The sequence below is a fragment of the Felis catus genome, chromosome C2, assembly GCF_018350175.1.
Source record: "Felis catus isolate Fca126 chromosome C2, F.catus_Fca126_mat1.0, whole genome shotgun sequence".
Lineage (NCBI taxonomy): Eukaryota > Metazoa > Chordata > Mammalia > Carnivora > Felidae > Felis > Felis catus.
In genome coordinates, this window is record NC_058376.1 from 70081371 (window position 1) to 70108734 (window position 27364).

Here is a 27364-nt window from a genome sequence, read left to right on the forward strand (position 1 = left end):
GTTAGTGATAAATATTTTGGGAACACCGTCAGGACGTCCTAAAATTCCTGACATTTATGGAGTTTTATGGAGGAGATGCTATGCAGTTTGAAACATTCTCCTTTCTCCTAAATCTCATATGCCTCTCTCTCTCTCCTCCTTCTCTCCTCCCTCCCTTACTGAAGGCTCTTTTCATCAAGCTCTGTCTGCAAAGGACCAAATTTGACAAGGACACACTGAAGGAAAGCCAACCTCACTTATTCCAGGCAATGATAGAACTTCATCCAAATTCTGTGACCACACCTGAAATTGAGGATGCCTGCCCAGGGTCACTAATGTTCTTTGTGACTTGGCTTTTGCTGTCTTTGTCTTTTGAGTCCTGACATATATGCAACTCAAGAGCTCTGCTCTGAGTTTTTCTTTACAGGTCTGTGAAGTAGCTTCCAACCCCCTTGTGGGAAGGAAGAAGTTAAGGGTAGTGTGAAAGGGGATTGCTGCCCTCACCTCCTTGAGAGCACACATTGGGTCTTCTCCCAGCAGGAAAACTCTAGGACTTCTTAGTGGTCGACAGAGCTTTTTATTCACAAACACTGAGAGATGTGGAGGACATAGACCAAGAAGCACTTCATCCTAAAATATCCAGATAAATGAGTGGTGCTCAACCATGTGTCAAGTCAAATGCCCCAGAAAAAAGTCCTATCTGTACTGCAGTGTGTGGGAGTGGCCACAGCCCAAATACAAATAATGGGATGAAAACCTCAAAATCATCCTTTTGGGTCTTTATATCTAGTCCTGGGAAAGTGCCAGTAGCTTATACACTATAAAACACACTTATCTTTTCTGTTTTACTCCTGCCCCCCCCCCCAACCCTGTTTTTCCACCACCCACCATACTGTTCAGGAAGGGACTTCCTCAGTCCTCGAGGGATTCATCATCAGTATGATATAAAAACTTTCCTTGGTAGATTTTAATAATCCAGTACTAATATTTTCCTCAAATGCTGCGGCCAACCGGGCACATCTCTCAAGAGGGGTCAAAGCTCATCCTCACTCACTTCTTATTGGAGGTGAGATCAACCAGCCACCACATGAGCTGGCACACAGATTTGGGGCCTCTGGACCTGGGGCTTGACTGGAGCACCTCACCTACTGACTCACCCAAGGGTGGTGAGCCCACCCACCGCCTCACTCTGCCCTGACCTGCCATTTTGATTGGTGCATTTTTTGGTACAACAGGAAGTCATGTTCATGGCATACCCTACGAATGAGAAAGCGGGCGGAAGTGGAGAACACGGGTAAAAATGAAGCCACAGGGCCTCGTAAACCCAAGGATATTCTGGGCAACAAAGTCTCTGTTAAAGTGAGTAAGGTATTCCAGAGCCGTGCCCCACCTCTCATCTACTCCCACCCTGCAGCATTCTCACGAGGCAATTTGGGTGGATGGGGATTTTTTTTTTCCCAGTGTGGGGGCCAGAGGGGAAGTAGTTTAGCAGGATTTTGCATGCAAGATCAATTTATTTTTTATGTTTTGTTTCTCCTGGCAACTTCAATTCAAATACGTAAGTATCTTTTATTTTCTTTTATACCTTTCTCTTTATACTGTGCACATGTTTTATAACAAAATTATCTGCAGCATTCTTTTTGTAAAAATGCAAGATGCTTGATTCATACTAAAGTTCCCAAAGCTGCCCGTTCAGTATCCTAGGTTTGAAAATACACGCAGGGTAAGGAGATTAGGAGTGCCTGCCAAACCTTCAACCATGTGAAGTCTGAGGTTTGGAATTTAAGGGCCACTGTGGCCTTGGTAAAGTTTCATTTCTTTTCCCCAGAATTCAGACGATGACATTTTCAGGCCTACACGTGGGCAGGAAAGGGAGGCACGCTGGCGAAGCCCAAGTTACTGTTTTGTAATAATCCACCATCTCACTGTGAACCCACTGATTCTAAGCTTTGGCAGACCCTTGTTGTCCCCCATCTTGGAATGATGGGATCTGTTTTTCTTACATTGGGCCTTCTGGAAAGATCTGACTCTGGACCATGGGAGTTAGACTGCTCATGTTTAACATTGTTATAACGTGTGATTATCTATCTGGCACTTTTCCCCCTTCCTGAGCAAAAAAAAAGAACAACCAAAGCCCATTCTAACGTCCTTCTTGGGGAAAAGAAATTGCGTTCCCTCCTTCACTCTCATCTGGGAAGTCCAGCCTCACAGAAGACAAGAGTTTAAATTACCCAGCATTCATGCTTCATGTGGTTGCTTCCACTGCTATTTCCTGTGAGATGCTCGGCCGCACACAATCCCAGCCTCCTCCCCCTGGAAAGAGCATGCTGCCACCCTTGGTGATCAGCACCCCCTCCTTAGAAGCACCTGGGTTTTTTTCTCTGCCCAACTTCCCATTGCTCATGCCTTTCTGAAGTTCTCCTCACTCCCCAGCAAAAGCTGCCTGTGGTTCTAACTGTTTTCTCTTTCTTCCCCCTCCTCATGCTGCCCTTCAAGGAGACGAACAGTTCCGAGGAGTCAGAGTGTGATGATCTTGACCCTAATACTAGCATGGAGGTAGAAGCAGCTATTGTTGTCCTATTTCCTATAATGATTGTCTTTTTAAATGTGTTCTATAACAGTGACCTTCCTGAAGTGATCAGCCAGTCAAGGATAAATTGTGATCTTAGGGCATATCTGGGTGCCCCATCCCAACTTAAAAACAAAAAAGAAAATTCAGCTCAATTCTGATAGAAAACTTGACGTAGATTATTTAAAAAAAAAAAAAAAGACTAAAACTTCTGGTTCTCTTGAATGCTTACTTAATATTTCCTTCCTTGGCGGGTATGGCTTTGTTTAGAAGATATCCAACTTCATTACTGGAAACTTAGAGCACATTTTCCCCCTGTGGAAAGTGGCATTATAAAGAGTGGCTGGTTCCCAGTTGAAACACAAGAACCCTTTTCGTTATAGTTTCTCCTTCATTTGTTTCTCCTTCCTCCCTTTTCCCTCTTTTTCTTTCCCCTTTATCCTCTTCATCTGGTTCTTCTGCTAGAACCTATTCCTCCCTTGAGGCCCCAGCCAAATTATGGACTAAGTATGACCTGGTGGGTGACCTGGCCCCTAGTCACTGTATATCGCTGGCTGAGAGCAAGTGAGCGATTGCAGCCTCTGCCTGGCCCTAGGGATCCTGGGTGGTGGCTGTCCCACCAGGAAGTAAAAGCGGCCCTGGAATGGCCTCCTTCTGTAGCCTTGGCAGAGGTCTCTCTAAAGATTGAGAGACTAGAACGTTGTCAGGGGCCTCTCTTACCTTGGAGGATTCCGGGGGTATGGGAGTGGAATTAACACCTCCACCAACAGGAACACCAAATCAAATCAACTTCCGACCCCTTCTTGGCTAGAAACTATCTTGGGTTAGAGAAACAGGACTCCTGCATGGCTTGCCACTGAGTGACAACCCTCATGAATTTGCAAACCCTAGACAATTAGAGCAAATATGGAGCTGGCTTTCCCTGCCATTTCGTCTTTTAGAGGAAACTGAAATGTTTTTCTCCAAATCTGTGTTCCCATCACCAGGAATAGACAAAAGTTTAAAGGTTTCCTCTAAGTACAAAATAGTATTTTTTTAAATTCTTTTCCTTTGTATAGACCTAAAGTTTTCACTTAACTGGATGGACTTTTATTATTCTTATTCTAATTTGACCTGATCCCAAAGAAATCCACCAAAAACCCAAGAAAGACCATTCTTCCCAAGAAGGGGTAAAGGAGCTGTGGAAGATGCCAGTTGTGTTGAGTGAAGCCAGAGACAAGTGGTTGAAAGCAAGAGTTCTGCCAGGATACAGTGGTCGCCTGTGGCTGTGGGTATTGCCACAGGCCTAAATTCGGCATGTGTAGGTCAATGCAGTGCTCCCCCATGGGAGGAAGTGGGTACGGCACTCATAGCCTAAATGTATCTTGGAGAATGAGGCAGCCAGGGGAGATTTCTGGCTCTGCTTTCCTTGCATCCCATGGGATAGGCACCCGCTCCCATGGAGCCCACACCTGTCAGCTTGTAGCCCCCTTGTGACGCCTGCATCCCCAGTCTAAGCGTTGCTGGCCCGTGTCAGGGATGTCATCCGCAAGTAGAGGAAGTCCAGGCAGAAGGAGAGGGACAGCCAGGTATTTGTGATCTAGAGGGCAATTTGGGACCTTTTTTCAGCTCAGGTGGACCAGGGAGAGAAGAGTGGCTTTCCCACTCTTCAGTGTAAGAAGTGGGCACAGAGCGATGCGGGGCCAGGGGAGCAATGCAAACGGAGAAAGTTAACTGATGTGATCAGACGCTCCATTCTACGTTTAGGGAAGCAAAACTATGTAAATGCGCACATACACATATGTCAGCCCTGCTTTGTGAGTTGAACACATTTCTGAGGTTCTGATTCATCCAAGGCTTGCAGCCCTTTGCATAGACTAAATAAGATGGGTCCCAGGGAGGTGCTTTGGGATGTGTAAGCAAAGGCATTAGGATGTTAGTGCTGAAGGGAAGAAAGCCATGAACTTTGTTGATGTATGTCTGAAAAGTTTTCAAATACAATGCTTGAGGCAGACATTTCAACTAACTGGCACTGTTGAGGGGCATGCTGTTAGAAACCAACCAAATATTCTGGTTAATCCAAGTTTTCTGTCGTAGGTATGTATGCTGCCCTTGCACATTCCCTCCATACAGATCCTCTTAAGCATCAGTGAGCTCTTGTGCGCTGTATTGCCATGTTAAATTTAACTGAGCACATAAGCAGGTGCTGCGGGAAAGCAGGCATCTTGGCATTGCTAGCTTAAAATTTTCAGACACAAATAGCAAATGTGGTCTAGAAAGTCAACCTGTTCAGCATGAGTTGAGAATTTCCCCACAGGATAGGTAAGGAGAACTTTATTGCAGTGTTCATTGCAGAGGGAAAACGATGGCCAGGGCTGTATGCTAAAGAGAGCTATTCTTTAACGACTCAGCTTGAGAAACAGGTGGCCGCTGGCTGCTAAATTAATAATTTGGGGCATCGTTAGCAGGCCCATCCTGGCCCCCAACCTCACTCCTAATTCCTGAACCTGATTACTCTAATATGTGTTGTCTGATTGAGAGTGTGTCCTGTGCCCTTGAGCTGAACTACAACTCCCGTGGCTTATGGTCTGAGCCCCTGTGCCTGGAACCCCAGCTGACATGCCGACCTATTCACCCTGTGCACTGCTCCACGCTAGGTGTCTGAATGCTAAGTCCTGCCCTCTTGACTGCCTACCCCTTGACCTGATGCCAGCATGTTGATTGCAATCCCAGCTGTATTTAGGCTCCTTTCCCCTGCTTCCACATGTATATGACTATCAAATTGTTTCCTTTACTATTTTTCTCAGTTGGTGGATTGAAGGGTTCTCTTAAGGAGCAGTTTCTTTGGGTCTTTGCATATGTCCCACCATATTTTATGGAGGTTTATAGGCACATCCTTGAATGCTAATTAAGAGGAAAATGAAGCACCTTGAATCCTAAGAATCTGGCTTACAAAGCTTTCCAAGAACATATAGTTACGTAAAAAGAGGCAATTCTGCTCTAATGTATCCATCCTTTTTCTTCCCCTATAGAGAAACACTTGTGAATATTCTCAGGTACAGCCCCCACTTCCCACTCCCAGCACACAAGCCACACCACCATTCACTGCAAGATTGGCTCCCAGTCTACATGATCCTCTGGTGGTCTGGCACCCCCCTCTCTCCTGCTGATCTGTGACCACACCTTAGAGATAACTATTTGAGAAATGGCAAAGGTCTGCCCATAGTTCACCTTACTTTATCTTGTATTGATTACACTTTGGGGGCTAGAGGAGATTATATATGAGAGGAATGTTTCTACATGGAAGAAGAATCCAATCAGGCTGAAAATCAGACACTAGACTGTTTGAGGAACAAGTTAATATTCATTTATTTCCAGTACAGCTTACACTGCTGACTGCCTCTTATTGATGAGGACTGCAGATGTGATGGTGGGCTGAGCATCATATCCCCACCTGCCAGCTTCCCAGTCCTGCCTCTGCCCCAGTATCTGCACTAATGCCCAGGTTAGAACCAGGGTGCAAGGGTCAAGTATCTGCACCCACCCTCTGAGCCAATGCCCACCTCCGAGAAGGCTGGATCCTCCCTGAGCTGTACCAGTTTCCCTTAGGACCCAGGCTAGGCAGGTCCCCACACCCATGCAGCTCAGAAAATCATCCGAGGACCATGTTGAGACTTGAGGTTTTGCACCTGCTCCAGCCCCAGAACTGCCACTTGCCTACCTCATGTGCTGGAGTAGAAAGGCCGGAACCAGCCTCCTAGACTTGGGCCTTCATCTTCAGGGATGAAGTTTCTCTGTCCAGTTTTTATGTCAAGCCCAATTAAATAAATGCATCTTAATTAAAAAAAAAAAAAAGCCCAATGCCACTTTTAGCAGAGAACATCAATCTGTCAAATTGAGGCCGTCTCAATTCCAAAAATGTTCCATCTCTGTCCCAGCCATTTAACAAGGAGCCAACCTCATCCTCATCCACGACACAGTCTAAATGTAGACATTACCCTCAGTCATTATACCAGCTGCGAGACAGTTAGCTTGGGGGGGGGGGGTTACTTTCTGCATAAGAACAGCTTTGGGGTCTTGTGCGAGAGGGTTCTGAGAGACAAGGGGGAGAAAGTACCTGGAAAGGCAAATATACTTTGGAAGGAAATTTCCAGTCAGGGTAAGAACCCTAGACTTGGAGAGTTGACAGAAACTTAGAAACCTTCAGTTAACCCTATCCCCTTAATTTTCTTATTTTTTATTGTGGTAAAACATCCATGACATAAAATTTACCATTTTAACCATTTTTAAGTGGCATTAAATACCTTCACAATGTTGTACCACTGTCACCACTATTCATTTCCAGAACTTTCTCTTCATCCCAAATTGAAACAGTACCCACTGAACAATAACTCCCCGATTCCTTTCCACCCACATCCTCCCCACCCCTGGGCCCTTCAGAGACTTTTAGAAGGGGAAACTGAGGCAGAGAAGTTGTAACTTTCAGTTTGAAAATGAGAAGCTGCCCCGAGGGCAGATTCTGGCTTCTCCTAGCCATTGTCCCCCCACCTACACCATCCTGCTCCCTTCTTAGAATCTCCCATCTCCAGGTTGTTTTTAATCTAAAACACAGATCCTGGCAGATGAGAAGACCTGCCTTCCAGTGCCAGTTTTTCTATGTGGATTTCAACTTATTCAACTTTCCAGCTCAACAAAGAGGAATATCATTTCTGCCCAGCGTTCCAGCGCAAAAGTATGACTTAAATAAAAATCACAGAAAGGTGGGGTGCCCGGCTGGCTCAGTTACTAGAGCATCCAACTCTTGATCTTGGGGTCGTGACTTCAAACCCCACATTGGGTGTAGAGATTACTTTTAAAAAAAAAAATCACACAAAGGCAGCACCACATGGAAAGAACACTTTAACAGGAGTCAGAAAGCCTGGATCGCAGTCTGCATGCTGTCAACTGTGAGGCCTTGGCCACTTAGCCTTTCTGAGTCTCGGGTTTCTGTGAGAGGTCGCATAGCTCTGAGGGTCCAGGTGTTTATGTCTGTGGTGTGGAATGAGCACCGTGCAGATCCAAGGCGTGATGTCAGTGGACTCTGAGACCCTTCGCTTTCCTGAACTTCTAACTGAAAACACTGAGACCCTCCAACAGAAGAAGTCGAGATTCTGTGCCTTGACCCTGGAACTTGCTTTGAAGCGGGCATGCCAGAAATGGCCTGGGTACATTTCCTCCTGAGACCGGACTGGAACGTCCACCACCAGCCCTGGGAAGGGTCTGGGTGGCCAGCACTGACCGTTCAGCCCTTGCCCTTACCCACAGTTCCCCAGCCCCTGCTTCCACATCCTGAAAGAGTCAGCCTGCTGCTCCCACCTCAGCTGCTTGTGCTCCTTGTCCCAGACTCATGCCTTCAACATAACCTGGCCACACAGATTGAAGGAAACTTTTACACCCCTAGTCAAGTGACTGGCCTCCTGGCATCACCAGTGTGTTTCCACCCATGCCTGGTAATGCATTACATAAAAAGAATTTTTTTATGAAAAGAACTCTGGAGAAAAGAGAGTGAAGCATCACATTCCTCTCTTTATTTTTACAAAATATTTTCTTTGTAATATATCTGATAGGTTTGGCCTGGACACTCACTCGTGCTGCCTAGCTTTGTTCTGACTCTACGTGTAGACTGATTTATATTCTACCACTGAGGAAAGGGCACTTTGCTTGCCAGAGCTGGCATTTTCTCTCTCCTAGGAGAATTACAAGAAAATCTTCCACTGCATATTCATTTCTGTTATGTTTTCTGTTCCTTCCAACGATCCTGTGAAGATGGGGTTTTCTTACCCTCCTAGAGGAAACAGTGTCAGAGAGGTCATGGTCACACAACCAACAAAAAGAACAGGTCTGAGGTGCCTGTCTGGCTCCGTCAGAAGAGCATGTGACTCTTGATCTCGGGGTCATGAGTTGGAGCCCCATGTTGGGTGTAGAGCATACTTAAGAGAGAGAGAGAGAGAGAGAGAGAGAGAGAGAGCAGGTCTTGAGTATGGTGAGGTGAGAGACCAAACCTGGCATGTGATATGGAGGAAATCTGCTCACTGAAGCTCAGGTACTTTCTTAAGAAGGTTCAGGCCCTCCCTTGTTGCACATCTGCTTGTTGGAGAATTTCTTCCTCAACAACCTTTTTAATCCCTTGATGTGGCCTCACCCACACCCTACCCCAGTGACTCAGGAGTTCAACCACAGAAGCCAAGAAAGGAGACCCAATCGCACTGGTTGGAAATGTCTGAATCGGTTTCTCAGGCCAATACAGTCACCCAGCAACCCCCAGTCATGTGTGTCCTGTGGTATTGTCACCCTTGTCTAGAGGCCTTAACCACCTCATTTATGTTGTACATTAATGAGATTATGAGGTGCCATTGATCCAGGAGAAATTGCTGTAAGAGCCAACTGTTAGAGAAGGCCATCACCTCCCTCCCCAACCCAGCGCTGTCAAGGTTCACCTACAGGCTGACTCAACATGATATCCTAGTCAATTCAATTTATCAAAAGTTAATAACACAAAGCACTGCAGTAAGTACTATAGAAAGCCAACAAATTACATAAGATTAGGCCCCATGCTTAAGAAGCATGCAGTCACGTAGAGAGAGGCAGTTTTGATTAATGTTCACGTTACACAGTAAACTTTACGTGCTCTATTAAGAGTCATGAGGCCATTATTCATTCAGTGGGAATTTACACACCCACTCAGGCACTGGGATAATAATAATAGCAGCTACTGTTTATCAGTGTTCCCTGTGTACCTGGCTCTGCTGAGTCCTTTCCTCCCAACAGTGTCAATACATAGGTACTATTATCATTGTTTCTGTTTTACAGATGAGAAAACTGGAGCACAGAGAGAGAGGTTAAGTATCTTCCCCAAGGTTGTATATTCACAGCCTGTCTCCTAGGAAGGCTGTGAGAACAATCATTGGCTTCACATGATGGTAGTGTTTGGGTTGGGTGGACTACTAGAATGTAAACAGTTTTGGAGAAGGGTAAAGTGGGAGGAAAGAGCATAAGCAAAGGGCCTGAGGCATGAAAGTGCCTGGCACATTTTGAGAAAAACATATGGTCTGTAGCTGGAGTTCAGATATGTGAGAAGAGCTGTAGGAAATAAAGCCTAACAGATGAGTTGGGACCAAATTATGAGGGCCTCGAGGAATTTGCTAGGAAGCCTGGACTTGACCCAGTGGTGGACAAGAACAAAAGTAGGTTTTTAAGCAGAGTCTGCGTGTTTCATTCTGCACTTTAGGGAGATAGCTGGCACCTGAGCAAACAACAGGTGCAGACCTATTAACTGTTGCAGTAGACCTAGTGGTAGGTGAAAAAAGAGTAAAGATAAAAAAAGTAAAAAGCAAAAGAAGTTTTGGGGATAGGAATGTAAGGACGGTCAAATCATTAAGGGATGAGACCTCAGAACATTCATCCAGAAAACCTTTATCCAAGGTCAAGATCTTGACTTCCAGGTGGGACATGTGCCATATGAAAAGGCAGTCCTAGCAACCCCCCTTACCCCCAGTCCCCTCTGAGCAGAACTGCAGGCTGCTGAGAGCACGGGAGACCCATGCATGCACAGTAATAAACCACCTTCTGCTTTAACTATTTTGTGGGATGAGCGGTAGATTTTTTTTTTCATTATTCTGTTAAAAGTCAAATTGTTATCCTTTTTATTTTCAAGGACATGCCAAATGTTCTCTAACCAAAATACTGAGAAGGGGTGGAAAGAAGAGTCAGACTAGCAATCCCCATAAAACAGCGAATGTGTTTGACATGTGAACATTCATAGAGACCTATATCCAACAGCTAGTGCTTATACATTCTTGTCAAGAACACAACTTTTTACAAAAATCAACCATGTACTGATAAAGCAGGTCTCATCAAAAATCAAGGAATTAGTATCCTATAGAGCAAGTCCTCCAACCACAATGCCATTAAGTTAGAAATCAGTCACAAAAATAATTTGTAAAACTCACAATTTGGAAATTTTAAAACATTTTATTACAGCCAGGTCAAAGGGGGAAGAAAAGTCAAAGTTGAAGAAAAAATACTTAGAACTAGACAGTAATGAAAATACTCAGGGGTAAGAAATGCCCCACCCATCCCTGCCCCACCCCAGAAAAGCCTGGGGGGGGGGGGGGGGAGTTGGTTTGCCTGAGCCCAGTTCCCTTGGATAGAGCAGCTTTCCTTGAACCAGGCTACATGTTGATTCATGTAGCTTTCAAAACTCCCATTGCTGTTTGGAATTGTGTTGCATTCACAAACTTTTTGTATTGCAGCTTGCTTAATGTCCAATTAGAAATAAGCAGAGGTAGGGATATTTCCTAAACATTAAAAAAAATTATGTCTGGTTTGACCAGATCGAAAATAGGAAGGGTTATGAGGTGCCTAGGCGACTCGGTTGAGTGTCTGACTCTTGACTTCAGTTTAGGTCATGATCCCACGGTGTGGGATTGAGCCCCGTGTTGGACTCTACATTGAGTGCAGAGAGCCTGCTTAAGGTTCTCTCTCTTTCTCCCAATGCCCCTCTCCCCTGCTTGCACTCTCTCTCTCTCTAAAACTTAAAAAAAAAAATTTAAAAAAAATTAGAAACAAGAACCTGTTAAACCTCCAAACCAGAACTCATACCTAAATTTTTAAAAATTGGTTTTCTTATATCTATTCCAAATGTCCTTGCCTAAAATCATCTAAACTCCCTTCCCTTCCTCTTTTGAACAGAAATTCCCATGAAACAAGCACAAAAGGAATAGAAAAATGAGGCAGGCTATACAAATTCTGAGTTCATTCAAGGTAGTTGAGTTGAGCTTAGAACATCTGGTTTGAGTTTCTTTGGGCCATTTTGGTTCCTAAATACATGGTTTTGAACTGTGCTTTGTGACTGATGATGAGGGATTGAGAAAGAATGGGGTGGGTGTGCTTTCCTTCTGGAGTCCGTTGACACCTGGTTATCTAGACAAGGATTTTGTCCTCGCAGGACATGGGGTCAGAATCTTGGACATTGACTGGCAAGAAAAATAGGCTCAAGATTTCTTCAGAGCTCAGCTTCTTATTCAGTGCTGGTTGATTTTACCTATAACTCTTTCCCATTACCTTGCTGCCTTCCCATTTTGAAGACAATCAAGAAGACATTGGAATTCTCCCCAGAAGGAAGAAACTAGGTTGCCGGTGGACCACATTGTGGTGGTTCTTTTCTCCCTGAGGAGGAAGCGCTACCACCTGCCGCCCTCTGCTGTTCAAATAAAACCAGATTCCCAAGCAGCTCTTTGCCATGCTGTCAATACCAGCCTTGCCCTCTTGGATTTGGGTCTCCGAGAGAGTGAACACGTGCAGTGTATGCAACCGGGTCATCTTCCTCTGCTACCACATCCGTCTCGATTTCCATTCTCTCCTCTTTCCCATCTACCACTATCCATGAACTCTCAAACTGTTTCTAAGGAAGGAAAACGTGAGGTTTCAAGAAATATGTGTAGCTTATGATGAACCCTTCTGGCCCCAGGGGCTGATACCTCACGTCTCTGACACCTTAGACAAGGTGGTCAGGAGGCCTAAATTCTAGTCTATTAATTGGGTGAGTTAATTTGATTCAGCAAATACTTGGTCTTCCACTATGTGCAAGATGCTATGTGCTACTGTCTTCAAAGGGTTCATGAGTCTGGTAGGATAATAGCATGCAGGGAAGATGTCGTGATAGACAGAAGCATGTGACCATACGTACCACCCTCTGGAAGAGCGGGGAGGAGGAAAAGATCACTGTTGCCTAAATTTCAGGCAAGGACTGACTGATGAGATTGTAGAGCAAGTCACATTCCAATTGATGGAAATAGGAAAACACTCCAAGTTCATGGCAAGACATTTTCTCAACTCCCCGCCCCCCCCCCAAATTAGGATCCCACCACTTTATTATTTATTTATTTGTTTATGTACGTATGTATGTATGTATGTATTTTAGATTTGACAAATATCAACGGAGCTCTTATGTGCCAGATATTGTGCTAGGCTCTGAGGCAACAACAGTGAACAAGGCTCTTGCCTACATGGATCTTGCAGTCCATAGGGGGCCACAGACAAATACATAGACTCTTCCACTACCGTGTGAGAAGGCTGTCATGACCCTCCATACTGTACCAGTCCATGCTGCACATCGCTTAAAAGCAGAAAGGGAAAAAGGAGGGAGGAATCTTCGATGGGCATAATCCAGGGTCAAAGTTAGAAAAAACATTAGCATGGATTTCAGCCAAGCTCTTGGTCCTTGCCGGAGGAGTTTAAATGGGAGGACTAGGTAGAAATGGGGTGGAGAGCCAGGTTAGGGAGCAAAGGGAAGCAGGCCTTTGACATCAACGACAAAGTGTCGCAATGCTTTCCCCAAGACCTTGCTTGTACATGGAATGCTAAGGTGGAAGGAGCCTTCTGTGACCTTACAGGCACTTCTCTGTCTCATCTGGAAACGGGAACAAATAACACCTGCTTGGCACATCCCCCCAGAGTTTTGGGTGAGCAAACGAAGGAGTTTGTGAGTAGTTTATGCCAATTATATAATACTACACAAATCACTGATGTTGTTACCATTATGAGCAACACTTGGGCTGCCCAAGAGGCAGAGGAATGAAGACTGATGCCTTCCACAAGCCCCTTCCAGATAAAGAACCTGCAAGGAAGCCTTGTTGGCAAGCTTTCTCTCCAACTTCCCCACCAAAGTTTACCTCCAAACTCGGAAGATTTGCTTTTTAAATAGTGCCTGTGTTTAACAATATACTAAACGCAGTTGGTATTGATGAGAGAAAGGGATAAGGCAGGAAATTCCCTAAGCAGTGATTTGGGGTGCTTTTTTATAGACGTACTGCCGCAGGGCAGGTTTATGAAACCCCACTTAAAATGTTATGATGCGGGAAAGTGCCATTTGCCCCTTCCAAGTGTCATTTGTCTCCTCGCTGGCACTCCTGGCATGCAATCACTGCCTTACTCCCTTGTGGATTCCCATCAGGATGGGAAATACAGGCCACTGGACAAACCTGGCCGCATTCCCGTATCGTTTCTACCCTAACTGACAGGGGAGGCGGGACGAGTGAGAAGGCTGTGCTCTGTGTCTGCTGCAGGCTGGGCGTTAACAGCAGCCAGGCACCATCCTGGACGCTGTGCAGAGGTCTCTTAATTGCATCTTCCCCACCAGACTTTTGGCCTAACGAGGGTGGTGAGCATATCTGCTTCACTCCCTGCTGGCCACAACCAAGGAGCTGCTCAATAAATCTTCATCAAACAAATGAGTCCTTGTGTCAAACAAGCTTCCAGGGGGGCACCATTATCCCCAATTTACAGCTAAAACTGAGGCCTAAGCTTCTTAAGAATGTTGTCCAAGGTAAGAGAGCACGTCTGGCTTGGGATCTGGATTCTCTGTGCTCCGTCAGCTCCTGGAGTTTATATTCCATCCTGCATGGAACGCCGCTAAGATCCTCCTCTCACAGAGGCAATGGATTTTATTGTTTTTTAAATCATTTTCCAAAAAGCTTGCAACCCATCTGTGTTTGAAAACAGGCCCTAGTCAAATATTATTAGTAATATACCCTGAAGTAATTATTTTATAGATCTTAAGGACCTAGTGCCTCAATTCTTGGAACCAGTCCTCAACTCTTGGAAGAACTGAAATGAGGACACAGGTCAAATATTCATTCAAGCAGCATGTATTAAATTCCCATTTTGCAGCAGAACCCAGGCTACGGTCCAGAGGACGTGCCCCTGTCCTTGAAGAACCTACAGTCTAGTGGATCTGACTGTGCCTTTTTTTGTCCTTAAGAAAAAATTACAAAAGTGAAAGATACTAATTGCAGAATATTGGAAAGCCCAGGTAAGAAGACAAAGAAAAAACTCACTACAAATTCAAACACTTCCTGACTCCCGAGGGTAGGGCCTCCGTCCTGCATATCTGTATCCATAAAACCTGGCACCAGCCTGGAGGAGGAGGCCATGTTTTCTGAATGGGGAAAAGCCACCCTTGATCTCAACACCTTGTGATAAACACTGATAATATTTAGAAAATAGTCCTCATCTCCTTTTCTTTGTGAAGTGACTAGTGCAGGCATCATTCTTTGCATCCCCTAAGCCAGGTGGCCTCCGAGGCCTCCTTAGCCTTCTGCAAGTGATATGCTGCCACCCTCCCGCGTTCCCTGGCTGCACCCCACCCCCCCGCCAGCCATGGCCCCGCGTCTCCTCACAAAGTGGGGGTCTCTCAAGGTGTGGGAAAAGCAGCTCCACCAAATGCCCTCACCTACCCCTGCCCCACCCCAGAAAAGCCTCAGAGGCAGGGAGTTGGTTTACCTGAGCCCAGTTCCCTTGGATAGAGCAACTTTCCTCCAGCCAGGCTGCATGTTGATTCACCTGCCACAGCTTTCAAAACTCCGGATGCCTGGCCCAGGCCTGAGGCTTTTTCGTGCTACTAAAGCTGCTAGGGTTAAGGACTGCGAACCACTGATTTAAAGGAAGGCCAGGCGGTGGTATAGTGGCCTCTTGAGACTAGCAGAGGACACTGCAGTGGCAGTCTCAAGACACACAGCCCCAGGACGTGGCATTGCAAGAGTTTTCTGCAGCTCACTTCCTGAAAAAGCTGGGTGGTATATGTGGGCAATTGGTTTGCAAACGGAAATCCAAAGGGGGGAGTAGCATCTTGTTCCAAAGGGCCCATATGGATCCTGTATAAGGGAAGGACAGAAACTGTGTTCACTTATGACACGTGTTCACATAAATACAGGGAGATAAGTATGAATGCCCCAGGGAGCCATTTGTAAGACACGTGAGCTTTCTGGCTTCATTAGGAAGGAAAGAAGACTTTTACAACAAACTCTTAAGAGAAAAGCCACTGTAACAGTAGGCTGCTTTGCAGAAGGGAGATGTTTAGAATTAGATAATCGTTCTTTACTTAAGTAGTCATTGAATACTTGTTATTGGTCAACCACTGTGCTAAGCACTTGACATATGTTGCTCATCTAATCTTTGCAATAACACTTTGCAATAGGTATTATTTATCCCCATTTTATAGGGAAGGAAATTGATGTCATAAATCTTAAGTGATTATCATAAAATTACATGAAACAAAAGAGGTGAGCCCCAGCCTCTCTGACTCCAAAACCCATGTTTCGTTCACTCCACCAAGCTTTATAACCTGGACCCACATGATTAGAGGTAAAGCAAAAGAGGGCAGAAAAATCAAGAAGGGATGACTTTTCAGCATGGCTAGTCAGCTGGAAGTCGATCTTTTGTGAAGATGCATGGGGTCACGAGGCAGCCTTTACAGTGGTGCGTGTAAAGAATCCCCCCACCCCGCAGTGCCTCTGCCAACCAGCCATATGACCAGACAAGTCACTTAGTTGGCCTAAGTCCGGTTTTCTCACCTAAGCAGCAAAAAAAGGGCTAGAACCTCCAGGTCGGTGCTTTTCAATTTGGCCTATGGAAGCTTGGGCTATAGGAGGCCATGCTGGGGACAGAATGGACAGGTATGACCTCTCTTTCCCCTTCAACCAGACAAGCTCTGCATTTAACTGCTTGGGGAGAACTCTCTCCTGTTTGGGGGAAGGGGGTACATTTGGAAGGAAACCATTAGGCCAATGGTAGTGGTTAATGTCAATGACCCATTCCAGTTCGATAAATGTCAGGTGCTCTGTTTTTGAAAATTTGTGATGCTGGGAGGAATCAGTGCCAACACATTGCTTGAGTGCATATTGAAGGGGGGGGGGCAGGCAGGGAGAATGACTTTTATGCATGTGACAGAGAGGAAGAGCAATAAGGAAGTAAAATGCAGGCAAGAGAGGCCGGCTGCAGCCAGAAGAGCTTTTGCGGTCATGATACACCTGCTTGGGACCCTGGGTCACCCAGAGGCACGTGAAGAAGCAGAGTAGAGAGGAAAGTAAAGCAGGTGCCCTGGGTTGTTACTGCAATAGTGATACGGTCACAAACAACAGAGGCTGGGCTCCTGGCTTCATCTCCCTAAATGGTGCTTCCTTTTTACTCAATAGGGTCAAAGTCTCCTGCTCTCTTTCAGTAGTTTAGGATTTAAGCAGTTTTCTGTCTCTTTGTGTTTTTCAGATCTTAAATCCAAATTTCATCCAAGAAGGTGAGTTAAAAAGTAGAACTGAGAACACGAGGATTGGCTAAATAAGTTGTGGCAAATCCAGCAGTGAGGTAGAGGCTGTAAATATTGGTGATGTCATTCTGTGCTATGGACAAGAAAAGGTGTTTAGAATAAACTGTTGGGGTGGAAAAGACTACAATTTGCCATATGTATAATTCGTGTAATAAAAAGTGTGTTGATAAAAGCCAAAAAGACACACACCAAGATGCTCACGGTTGTTAATGTCTGTATCAGGACATCATGGAGCTTTTCATTCATTCTATTTATCTGTACTTCCTAATTTTCTACAATAAACATTTATTACTTTTAAATACTTGTTAATGGGACATGGATGATTGAGTAACATAAGCTGAAGGATATTTGAATCATTACACGTGGGTAGGGAATGAGAGGGTTGTGTTGTAAAATGGCTGTGTATTCTGTTTATTCTAAATGATGTGAATTTATGTCAATTTGACCACAGTGGCCCCAGAATTCCTTGTGCCCTTAGTGGATGTGACCTGCTTGCTTGGGGACACAGTGACATTGCAGTGCAAAGTCTGTGGGCGGCCGAAGCCCACCATCACCTGGAAGGGTCCAGACCAGAACATCCTTGACACCGACAACAGCTCGGCCACATACACCGTCTCCTCCTGGTAAGCTGATCGCCCTGCATCGACACTCCCAGCTCCTTGGTGCAGCTCCCATGCTGGTTACTTAGTCTCTCCAAGAGAACAGCTGCCCTGGGTCCTATTCTAGCACAAATACTTGGCATTGATTAGGAGACAAATTGAGTCAACAGTGTACCCAGGGCTGGGAGGTTTAGGCACGGCCTCCACCGCTCACTACAACCTGCCATGGAGCCTGTCAAACATCTGGCTGATGGCCAGCACATAGCCGCATGCTGCTCAACATCACGTAGACATGGCTTAACAAATGAGAACAGGTTGGAAAGACTGCATTCTGGACCCACATTCAATAAATTAAAACATAAAACTTTATATGTCAGGTCAACCATATACCATACCTTCAAAGAGCTCTGGCAGTCACTGACTTACATTCACCCAGTTGATCTTTCCCAAAAGGATCCCCAAGAGAATCTCTATGTTAGTGGAAATGGCAAAGGCCCCAGACTTGTGGAAGCAATGTGAGTCTCCCATCCCAACATCCCAGTGTTCTTTGTGCCTCTCAGGATCCTGTGAAACAGTGATCTATTTAATTCCTTCAATAACCTAAGAATAATTTTCTTAGAAGAATAAAAAAAAAAAAAAAAAAGACTTGCTCCAAAATATGCAATGCTAAACAGAAAATCTAGCCATAAACATGCTTCCACACAGAAAGGCTGTTTAACAAAACCTAGTTGACTGCCTCCCAATCATTGTGTTAGCATTTATTGCTACTAATGATGAACTTTATTGTGCACTACCCTTTACAGTGGACACGCAGTTACAAGCCCTAAGTGCTTAAACATCTATCAAAGAATCATTTAGAATCAAACTCCTATCCATTAACTTAATTTTTGTGCATATGAAATGGTATTTCCAGCAAAGATGGCAAGGGCTGGCCAAGCCCTAAGATTAGGGGGCCCAAGGAATTTAGTGTAAGCGCCAGTGCTTGGTGAGGATCCTGAAGACCAGCAGGCTCCGTATGTCTCAGCTGGAGGGAGGGAGCGGGGTTGACCATGACTGCTGCATTTCACTCTTCCTGAGCAGTGCTATCCCTTGTGACTGGGACTTCTAGGGAAGTTAGCATTTAGTAGAGGAATTTGCCCTTTACTTAATTCACTTAATTGTTTTGAGGGTCCCATATGTAGAATTTGAAATACTTAAACATTTTCATTCTTCAGTCTATTTTCTTGTATGACTTATTATTGATGTGTGAGACTGAGAATATTTTAGGACAGAGTTGCTCATGGTAATAAGACTAGTAATATTGTATAGGGCTTTATATATTTCAAACCCTGCTCTAATTCTTATCTCATTTTACTTCTTTTCTATCCCTACACCCCATATACAACAAACATGAGAGTTGGGGGTGACAAGAATTCCCCCCCCCCATAAGGAAGTGGGAATATAGAAAAATAAGGTGATCACCCAAGGTGTGTAGGAAAATAACAGAGCTGGGATGAGACCTTGAGCCTGAGGATTCAGCTCAGCACACCTTGTGCCCACCCTGGGGATTTTACCCATCAGTCAATTGATTCATTATTGGAGTCTGAAGAGCATCCTTTTGGTGTCTCTAGTGATTCTGGGGAAATCACCCTGAAGATCTGCAATCTGATGCCCCAGGACAGTGGGATTTATACCTGCATAGCAACGAACGACCATGGCACCACATCTACGTCTGCTACAGTTAAAGTGCAAGGTACAGGGTCTTTGTTAGTCAAACCCTTTTTATACTTTTAAGATATTTTTTATTATGGTGAAATACATATAACATAAAATCTATCGTCTGCACCAATGTTAACTGTACATTCTTTAATGTTAAGTACATTCATATTGTTGTGCAACCTATCTCTAGAACTCTTTTCATCTTGCAAAACTAAGGTCTATATCCATTAAGCAACAGCTCCCCAACCCCCCTCCCCATCGCCCCTGGCAACCACCATTCTACTTTTTCTCTCTCTGAGTTTGTGTTAACCGAATATTTTAAGTGGACATTACAAGGGTTCCCTGCAACCTGGGGAAGCAGAGGTCCATTGTGAAATTCCAAAGTAAAGGTCTAGCAAATGGAAGAGAATGCGTCTTCGCTAAGAGCTATCTGTGGTCCCCCATAACTTCCCATATCGTTCCCTGGCCAAGCTCTAACTCCAGTGTGCAGTCTTTAGCCCAAGGAAGAAGTTCTAACCCCAAAGTGTATCTCCCAGGCTTCCCCAGGGCCTGGAGAGAGGTGTGCCACTTGGTAGAAAAGACCCTAGGAAAAATTTGAGACACGGGGAAGGTAATGTTTCCTAGGTAACTTTCAACCTTGGTGTAAAGTGCCAAGTTCTGCAGAAATAGCACTTGACCGTAATTTCTGTCCCCAAAGGTGTTCCAGCAGCCCCTAACCGCCCCATTGCCCAGGAGAGAAGCTGCACTTCTGTGATTCTCCGCTGGCTGCCTCCCTCCAGCACGGGGAACTGCACTATTTCTGGTTACACCGTGGAGTACCGGGAGGAAGGTACGCTCGCTCCCCTGCCCTTCTGTCTCTTCCTTCTCTTCCTCGAAAGGAGATCCTTCAGAGTCATGAACTACTTGCCTTCATGCCTTTCATTAGCTGTCCCTTCTTGTGTCTTCCAACTCAGCACAAGGACCTCAGCTCCGGGCCACAGCCGCCTCCTGCTCTCCAACTTCGCCCAAGGGCTGATGACTCTTGGCAAGGTTCAAAGTGCCTTCGCGTGCACTTTTGTCCTTAACAAGCCTAATCACCCAGACAGGAGCAGTCAGGCCCATTTTCCACATGAGGAGGCTAAGGCCTGAAGAAAGTTGAGGAACACGGAAGCAGGAGTTAGTAAGAGACAGGCCTGGCATTAAACCCAGGTATCAAGTTTGCTAATTTGTGACCTTTCTCCCAGAGTAATAACTAGGGTAGCATGAGCAGAGCTTTACCCCCATCCCCAGATAAAATTTAGAGATTTTATATATATATAGCATATGTGTATGTGTGTGTATATATATATATATATATATAGCATATGTATATGTATATATATAGCGTATGTTATATATATATATCATATATTTTGTGTGATCTTTAAATTTTATATATATATATATATACACATATGTATAATGATTTTTTAAAAACTGTTCATTTTTTAATTTTGTTACATTTACATGCTAAGGATGCATGCATTAGTTTAGCAGTTAGAAACACCTGAACCTGTCACCTATTATCAAGAAGAATTAGTTAAATAAGAAGCTGCCAGGTAGCTCTAGTTGTTAACACATCTCTGAACCACATAATGAATTACAGAACTGAATTTCAAACAACTGCTTCTTGTGGCCAGAGCCTAACTCATTTGTGTTACTCACCATTACTCGTAGTTTTTTAACTCTTCCTTCTTCTACCAAACAGGCCCTGTGCAGTTACAGAGCTGTTCATTTCTGCATCTTTCTGCAGCTGTTCACTCTTGGGTCTCCCCACTCAGCAGAGAGGTGTTCGTGCTGAGCTGGGAGACGTGTCTCACAAAAGCTTGCACTTAGTTCCGCGCTGTTCGGTTCATAGTTCATCCTATTAACACAGTTCTCTTGAGAAAATCACTTCCTCTTTCTGAGCCTCTATTTCTTCACGTATAAAGTGAGATCCGTGTTCCCAACCTCACCGGTTTCTGGAGATTTAAGTGCGAAAGTTAAATGAGAGAATTCTGGGAAGACGCCTTCTGCGGTGTTTTACATGTATGGCGTGCTCAATGCATGTTCACTTCTATTTTGTTTCCATTTCCAAATGTGTATTTTCTCTCATTTTGCTATTTATAATATATTTTTATGCCTTATTAAGAATTTGCCACACGTCCTTCTGTCAATTCTGTATGATCTACCTCTTTTCCTTCTCACACATACACATTTGGAAATGACCAGAACCCCTAGGCCAGCTGCTTCCATACCCCTCATGATATACGCAGTCATTTAGGAAACTGAGCCCCTAACCTGCCACCGTTGGCCCACAGGCTCTCAGAGCCCACTTTGTAACCCCTTGAATGGAACAGAATGTGTCAGCTTTCCTTTCTTTGTTTGCTGAAGGTCTTTGAAACAATGTCCCTCTGGCGTTTTCTTCTTTCCCTCTCCTTGGAAATTGTGTGCTAGGTTCCCAGGCCTGGCAGCAGTCTGTAGCTTCGACCTTGGACACTTACCTCGTCATCGAAGACCTCAGCCCTGGGAGTCCTTATCAGTTCAGAGTCAGCGCCAGTAACCCCTGGGGGATCAGCCTTCCCAGCGAGCCCTCAGAGTTTGTGCGACTCCCAGAGTACGGTGAGTCCCAGCCATGCCCAGCAGTCCTGGTGGAGGCAAGGCACCTGGCCAGCTGTCACACACTCACTGGTGCCGGCCACCCTGCGGGAGGTAATCTGGATTGTCCAGTGTCTTCAGTCAAGTAACATTTCAGAGACCTGATGAAAAGTGTGATTTCAACCATTTTGGAGCAAAAATTTGGTCTGCCACCAGTGTCTGCCCTGGGCCTGCCAGGGTCCCTGGGCACCCGCATGTGTCTCCAGGAACAGAGAGGGGTGAGAAGGAGTCATGAGTCGTATGGATGCTGTCTGCCCCTTTTCCTGGTTGGGAACACCAGCCCTCCTCTCCCTGGGAACCCCTGCCAGGCCTAAGTGTGCCTCCCAGCATCAGACACAGCCCCACTCACCAATTTAAACTGGGGAGAGGAAAGCAACCTGGTTGAAGGATTGGAATCAGAATGAGTATTTGATAGTTTCCCCACCCCTAGCCTTCCCACAATGTCTTACTTCAAGTGGACACATTTTTAGGTGGATGTGTTGGATGATGAAGATGTATCTATAGCTACACATGAGTATTTCACAAATGTGGTTCTCGTTTTGGCCCCCCATTCACTGTCTCACCAAGCCGCTTTGGTCCCAAGAACATTTGAAAGAGGACACTTGCTAGCCCAAAGAAATCTCCAAGTGGTGAGGTATTCCGTGGTGCAAGGGGGTGGGGAGTGTGTTGGGGTGGAGGAGGAGGCCACCACACTGAGAAGGCAAGAAACCCATGTCTCTCCAGGGTCAGGGAATCCCAGAGTTCCCAGGGGGCTTCAGAAACCCTCTAGGGCCCTTGACTATAGCCCAACCCCCAGCTGAGTCTGGAAGTGTTCCCCAGCGCGTCCTCAGGGGCTAAGCTCCCTCCCAGTCACCCTGCTCCCTAAGACCCATGACTCACTGGGAAACCTGGGCCCTGGGTCTCTATTGTGTCAGAATTCAATGTAGGTAAGGCACCTGAACCTCAGCCCAGCTGTGGTCAGAAGACCCACACTGCGGGGGTGGTCCTCTCCTCAGGAGCTACTAACTAAATTCTGTCACATGTTTTGCTTCTTGTGAGCCTTGTTCCCCAGGGACAACACAAATGCATACTGGTGTGCATGTGTGCATGTGTGCGTGTGTGTGTTTAAATTATTGCCAGAGAATGAACACCTTTTAAGGTAATACTGCCACATTCTGCTCAGGCACGTATTTTGGGTTAAGCTAAATCATTCAGCATTCAGTATACCAGATAGGCTCATTAATGTCTGAGGACAGCAGGGTGAGAGAGAGCAGTGGTTAGGGTGTTTCCAGCACATTCCTCTCCTTTCCTCCTCTGGGCCTTGTAACTCTTCCCTTCTCCTCTGCTGCCTTCACCCTCAGCCCTGATTCTCACTGGCTTTTCTAGGCCTTCCATGTGTTTCTCTCTCTCTCTCTTTTAATTTTTTCTACCAAATTTCTATTTTTAAAATATCCAGAGGTTGTGTCTCTGATTGTCCCAAGTTTTCTTTTGTTTATGTAGATGGCACAGGGAGGGGGAGTCTGCCTCTGTCATGTCAGTTTCCCCTGGGATGATATTTTTAAAAATAACATTTCAGAGAATCCTGGCCTTTTCCCACTGAGCTAGACTCCGTATTTGGCCATGAGAATTGCTTTGGGGCAAGGCGGGAGCTTTTCTATCAACCTTTTCTTTATTCTTACATGACTTCCTCAGTGTCATAAATGGATTCTCTCTCTTCCAAAGATGCTGCTGCTGATGGTGCCACCATTTCTTGGAAGGATAATTTTGATTCAGCTTATACTGAGCTGAATGAAATTGGAAGGTAATGACCCCATTTTCTATTCCTTCATGAGCACTTAACAACATCACATCCGAATAATGACTTGCTTTTACCGTTTGTTTCTTTTCCTCCGTGTACTCTCTCTATAGTAAGAAAACGCTAGAATATTTATGTGTACTTTTATTGCTCTTTTTTTAACTTTTTACGTTGGAGGCCTCACTCATCAACTATCAGCCTTTCTTCTGTTCTAATATAAGAATTTAAAGCTCAGCCTTTTCTTTAAGGTACAATTTTAGCTACCTCCCCTGAGTTCTGGTATGTGGCAGTTTCATTATCATTCAGTTCAACCATGATTATTTTCTTTGACCTAATCATAATAGAAATATTTTAAGTTTTTCAACTGTAGGGGCTCCATCGGTTAAGCTTCCGACTTCAGCTTAGGTCGTGATCTCGAGGTCCATGAGTTCGAGCCCCACGTCATGCTCTGTGCTGACAGCTCAGAGCCTGGGGCCTGCTTCGGATTCTGTGTCTCCCTCTCTCTCTGCTCCTCTACTGCGCTCTCTCTCTCTCTCTCTCTCTCTCTCTCTCTCTCAAAAATAAATAAATAAATATCCTTTAAAAAGTAAATTTTTCAACTGTATGAGAGTTTTACAAACTATCTACTTGTCACTCATTTCTAACTTAATTACACTGTGGTTGAAGAACTTGATTTATATGATACCGATGCTGATTTTTGTTGGGACTTCATTTATAAGCAGTACATGGTCAATTTTTGTTAAAAGTTCCATGTGTTCCTGGAAAGAAGGTATAATCACTAATTTTTGGTACAGGTTTCCATTCTTGTCCATGTTTCAAGCACAAGTGCATTGTTTCATGGATGTTTTCAATCCAGTGCCCCCTACATACACACACGCACACACACACACACACACACACACACACACACACCTCTGTCTCTGTCTCTTTCTCTCTGTCTCCGTCTCTCTCTCTCTCTGTTTCTGTCTCTTTCTTTTGGTTAGAAAAGTATGTCCCCAAAAGTAAAAAAGATAAAAATATAACTTTTAACAAAATAATGAAAAAACTCTATCACCTGGCCCACAAAATAGTTGATGGGCCGAAACGAAAAGGGGGCCCGTCTCTAGATGTGCATCAGTTTGCACGTGGTCTAGGTGAGAGGGTAGGTAGTGCTGGCAAGTCTCCCACTCCCTGAATGTGTAAATAAAAGAGCACCCACAAACAATGGGCCATTAGCATCTTCTCCATCTCTGATTGACGTCTCTCAATGAAGCATAAAATTTCCTAAGTGAGGTGGTTGCAACAGAGGTTGTGGAGAGAGCCAAAATGCTTATTATTCCCATTTCTTAGACAGGATTTAAATGTAATTTACTGCCTTTCATTACAGCGCTTTTCGTCAAAAACCAACTTTATCTCTGGGTGCCTGGGTGGCTCAGTCGGTTGAACGTCTGACTCTTGATAAGGGGCTCAGGTCATGATGCCAGTGTGGTGGGATTGAGCCCCACATCAAGTTCTGTGCTGAGCTTGGAGCCTGCTTGACATTCCCTCTCTTTCTCTAAAAAAAACACAAACAAGCAAACAAAAAACAACAACTTTAGCTCAGCTTTCTCTCTTCTTTGTATGGCCAGAGGGGCAGGGAAGGGCCAATGGAAATTTCCAAGGTGATAATGATGGTGTTTGTTGAGTTTCTGTAGTGTTCCAAATACTGTGCAGGTATTATACAAAAGGTATTAAATCTAATCCTTATAACACGTGAGGTGTAGTGTTTGAGTAGATTTCCAGGAAAGGAACTCAGGCTTCGGGAGGTAAGTAACTTTTTCAAGGTCCTACAACTAGGAAGTAGAGAGCCAGGATTCCAGCCCTGGGCTACCCAATTCTTAAGCCTGTGTTTGTTTTACTAGCATATGTGGTTTCTCATTGTAGAAATTTTTGTCAAAAATAAGCTCTAGCAATTGAAATCTAGTTTGCCACATTATATTGAAGTTTGTGAAGCTAGGCATGACTCCAGTAGTGAATCCCCACCTGGTTCTTTTTTTTTTTTTAATTTTTGTTTGTTTGTTTGTTTGTTGAGAGAGAGAGAGAGAATGAGTGCTCACAAGCAGGGGAGAGGCAGAGAGAAAGGGAGACAGAGGATCCGAAGCAGGCTCTGCGCTGACAGTAGAGAACCTGATGCAGGGCTCAAACTCATGAACAGTGAGATCATGACCTGAGCTGAAGTCAGACACTTAACAGACTGAGCCACCCAGGTGCCCCTCCCCACCTGGTTCTAAATGAAACTGGTGGTACCAGTGAATTCCTTCCCGAGATATGCATTTACTGTTGATAGCCACGGGCTAAGGCATGTTTTACCTGGAACAGATGGATGCTTTCATATTTCCTGAAGGGGAGATCAAGTTTCTGATTTGTTCAAAGCAATCAATGTTTTATGAAAAAAAAAAAAATCTCATCTCCAACAATCTGAAGTTTTGCCTCTCTTCCAAGTATAGTCCTCATAGTTTCAGGAGATCCTTTAAAAATGCTGTATGTTAACAGAAAGGAAATAAAACATGTAGACACTTACATGAAACACATGAAAGGTATTTGTGGGCCATAGAAGTGAGTGAACTTTCTCCATCACACCTAAACCTAGAATTCTAGGCCTCTATGACTATCTTGTTAAAAATAATTCTCTGGTGGGGTGCCTGGGTGTCTCAGTCGATTAAGCATTCGACTTCAGCTCAGGTCATGATCTCATGGTTCGTGAGTTCGAGCCCCGCATCGAGCTCTGTGCTGACAGCTCAGAGCCTGGAGCCTGCTTGGGATTCTGTGTCCCCCTCTCTCTCTGCCCTCCCCCACTCACATTCTGTCTGTCTGTCTCTCTCTCTCTCTCTGTCTCTCAAAAATGAATCAACATTTAAAAACTAGTTCTCTGATAATAAGCTATGATAAAAACCATGGTGCAGAAAGAAATATCTTCTCTGCTAAAGTCCATCTGAAGGAAAGAGCACTTGAGCATAGCACAGTTAGCTGGAAATAAATTAGATGGGCACCTCTATAATATAAAGAAGTCAGAGATTTATCCCTAGGAATGCTGACTGGTTACCTGCACAGGATCCAAAAAGGTAGCAGGGCCAGGCCTCCAGGTAAGGAAGGCAAGTTGAACAGAGCCATCAGTTTTCTCTCCCTCCCGAGACTTCACCGAATCTGCACTAAAGGACTTTTTCGAATCAGGCACATGAGGATGAAGACACGGGATGAAGAGACAACAATAATAACGGGTTAGAGGCAGAAAACAAGTGACAGAGTGACAAATGACCTAGCACTCAATCCGAGTCAGTCGTGGGGTCAAGTGAGAGGCAGTGCAACTTTTGCAGCAGAATTCCCCCAAAGGCTCGGGTACTGGCAGCACAAGTACTTCTGCAAATCTGTGTAAAGAGGATGCTGAAACTGGAGGGTTGGCTGAAACTCTGTGTGAGAGGCTGCGGCTCCAGATCTCCAAATTGTCCTTCCCCATCCAGGAAAACGCCGGAGGCTCATTCTCTAGACAGGGTAAAAGAAAGTATCTTTGTTCTCAGGGACACCGGCACAGCTGGGGGCAGCAGAACCTGACTGCAAGTGGACCAGTTATGAGGCCAAATCCTTGCTTGGATAACTCAGGACCCCAGCTCTCTTAGCCAGCGGGCTCCAGAAGTGGATAACCGGGGCTTCACCACTAGGCAGGGAGGAGGAGGATCTTTCTCTGGGAAATCTGACCAGCCCAAGAGGAAAGTCTTAAAGATACCGGCTTCGGAGCTTTCCCAACCAAACAGTCCACTCAGATCGCCCTACTGTGAAGGTCAAGTTGACAGACACCAACACCCCTGATCAGAGCTTGCAAACAGCTGTTTAGCCCCCAGATTTTAGAATGAGCCAACCCCCAGTGCCGGCCAGGACAGAGTAAGCCCAGGGTAGCCTATCCCGCTGATGACGACCAGAAGCCCTGGACAAAATCCAAAATAGCAACTACCTCAGGA

At 45.0% G+C, this 27364-nt stretch overlaps 1 protein-coding gene across 18 annotated transcripts in view; it reads left to right on the forward strand.

Moving 5' to 3' along the window:
* Positions 1-27364, forward strand: part of KALRN (kalirin RhoGEF kinase) — a 708823-nt gene that overhangs the window by 667143 nt on the left and 14316 nt on the right. For 16 of the 18 annotated variants that reach the window (XM_045037038.1, XM_045037036.1, XM_023260237.2 and 13 more), the window contains 8 exons: positions 1215-1338; positions 2476-2535; positions 16610-16637; positions 17119-17290; positions 18877-18998; positions 19662-19793; positions 21419-21583; positions 23321-23399. In XM_045037038.1, the coding sequence (XP_044892973.1) occupies positions 1215-1338; positions 2476-2535; positions 16610-16637; positions 17119-17290; positions 18877-18998; positions 19662-19793; positions 21419-21583; positions 23321-23399 (882 nt within the window). Of the gene's footprint in view, positions 1-164; positions 1190-1214; positions 1339-2475; positions 2536-16609; positions 16638-17118; positions 17291-18876; positions 18999-19661; positions 19794-21418; positions 21584-23320; positions 23400-27364 lie in introns of those variants that run through there. The other 2 variants (XM_045037039.1, XM_023260238.2) reach the window with 2 other exon arrangements.